Here is a 2,221-nt window from a genome sequence, read left to right on the forward strand (position 1 = left end):
CTGATACATTATCACTTAGATGATACCCGTTCATTGATGTGAAAAAACAGCAAATATTCTCGGTAAAGGGAATGAAATGAGACACCTACGATTAAAAAATTGGCTTTGTAAACTTTTTGATGCTTTTTAATTCATTTAAAAATTTTGGCTGTGCAGAAGCTCTTTGGTTTAATTAGATCCCATTTGTCAATTTTGGCTTTTGTTACCATTGCTTTTGGTGTTCTATCAAAAGCTCATGAGATTCATAAGAACTAAGGAAAGGTGATTTTGTTTATACTTCAGCTAGATCTTAAAGGAAGCAGCATAACTTTTGGAACTTCATAAAGAGATATTCAATATGAATGAACACCAAAAAAAAAAAAAAAAAAGAGTGCTAGACCTAATGGTTTACTTCTTTCTGCTAAATCTTCTCTACTAAAATATTAATGAATCTGTATTGCATAAAAGCAAAAAAAAAAAAAAGCAAAACACCTAATAAATTTCTCAGTTATCAATCAATTTTGAAGTAACATCTGTATTTAATTATGTTATGTGCATATAAAAGACAATAATAAGTGTTGGAAACTCAATGCTGCTACCATTTCAAAAGAAAACTGTCAGGCCTAAACTCAAGGTTTCAACAAGAAGAATTTCCCTAAATGTTGCTGTCTGAAGAATACAATACCTGAAAGAAAGACATTTCTGGTAAATAATTTATATGCTCATAAATATTTTAAAAAATCAATGTTAAAATTCAAGAAAATCTGTTATTTAGATTAACAGAGAAGACAATCAATCAGTGAAAAGTTCATATTAGTCATTGTAATAACGAAACAGAAAAGAATAAGGTAATGACAAAAAAGTGACTTGTGTTAAAGAGGATGACTTGAAGGAACAGCGATTATTAAATATCTGATTACATATTTTATCAGGTAAAATATATTTCTTTTTTATATGTGTTTGTTATAAGAAGCAGGTCGGGGTAGTAGTAGCCAGTGCGAGCGAGGAGCCCGGAAGAGGGCGCAGTAGGTGAGGAAGGTCAGGTCCAGAAATTCTAGCTCCTTGCCACTCAAGAAATGTCCTCCTTTTCAGAATGTGCTTTGCGCATGTCTCGTCTCAGTGCTCGTCTAATTGGTCAAGTCCCCAGGCCTACTGATTCCAAAGCTATGAAAGTAGCGAAACTATTTAGAGAACCGCCCTTGGCCAAGAAGAAAGAGACTTATGACTGGTATCCAGATCACAATACTTACACCGCACTCACAGGTACACTCCGATTTCTTGGTCTCTACAGAGATGAGCATCAAGATTTTAAAGATGAGCAAAAACGACTGAAGAAGCTTCCTGAAAACGGGAAACCAAAGGAAGGAGAAGAGAAAAGAGCAGCAAAAAAGAAATATTGTTGGTCCCTCAAGAGGGAGAATTTCTTCCTCAGTGGCAGAGAGAAGAAAGTGCATTTATTGCCTTTCCATACATTGGAGGAATGTCATCTAATGAAATGAAGGTTATTTGGTGGAATACAATCATCTCCTGGTTGAAATCTATTCCAGTTAAATTGCGACTGGTTTGTTGAACACATTCTAACGGTGCAAAACTCTTTTGGCCTTAGTCGTGTAATGTGAGGTTTACCTAATTCTCTAATGAAATGAATACATAAGCTATTGTTTAATGATTTGTTCGGGGTGGGGTGGGATGGTGGAGGAACGGAGTGGGGAAACCTCATTAAGTGAGGGTCCTATAGTGTCCTCATTTCTCGCTTCTTGCTTACTCAGTCACTCAACCCTAAACTTCTTCATCTCAGGTTCTTCAGCCACTGTCTCCATCACAAAGCTCACAATTTTTCTGTGTCTCTTCACCTACTCCTTTGAGAAATCTGTTAAGATGAATTTGCAGGGTAAATATCTTTTAAAATACTTCCCTTACCTAGAAAGGAAATATTGAATACCTGCTCTATACAAGATACTGGGGCCCTGGTAATACAAGCAATTAGCAAGAGAAATACTCCCTACCTCATCTAAGTTTCAGTCTTGTGGGAGGGACTAATATTACATAATTACATACAATTGTATTACACGCTACAAAGGAAAAAAGCCAGACTTCTATAGGAGTGTGGATGATTGGGGCCGGGCGCAGTGGCTCACACCTATAATCCCCGCACTTTGGGAGACCGAGGCGGGTGGATCACGAGGTCAGGAGATCGAGACCATTCTGGCCAACACGGTGAAACCCTGTCTCTACTAAAAAT

General features: G+C 37.1%; 1 protein-coding gene across 1 annotated transcript; it reads left to right on the forward strand.

Moving 5' to 3' along the window:
* Positions 1-1,055: 1,055 nt before the first annotated feature.
* LOC105516274 (28S ribosomal protein S33, mitochondrial-like) lies at positions 1,056-1,478 on the forward strand. The gene has a single exon (XM_011948385.1). It carries the CDS (start codon positions 1,056-1,058, stop codon positions 1,476-1,478), a length of 423 nt encoding a protein of 140 aa, XP_011803775.1.
* The last annotated feature ends 743 nt before the right edge of the window (positions 1,479-2,221 follow it).

This window comes from Colobus angolensis, unplaced genomic scaffold (assembly GCF_000951035.1).
Source record: "Colobus angolensis palliatus isolate OR3802 unplaced genomic scaffold, Cang.pa_1.0 Scaffold279, whole genome shotgun sequence".
Classification (NCBI taxonomy): domain Eukaryota; kingdom Metazoa; phylum Chordata; class Mammalia; order Primates; family Cercopithecidae; genus Colobus; species Colobus angolensis.

Excerpts from the sequence above, each read along its gene's own strand:
- LOC105516274 (XM_011948385.1), top strand. The coding sequence starts at position 1,056 with ATGTCCTCCTTTTCAGAATGTGCTTTGCGCATGTCTCGTCTCAGTGCT.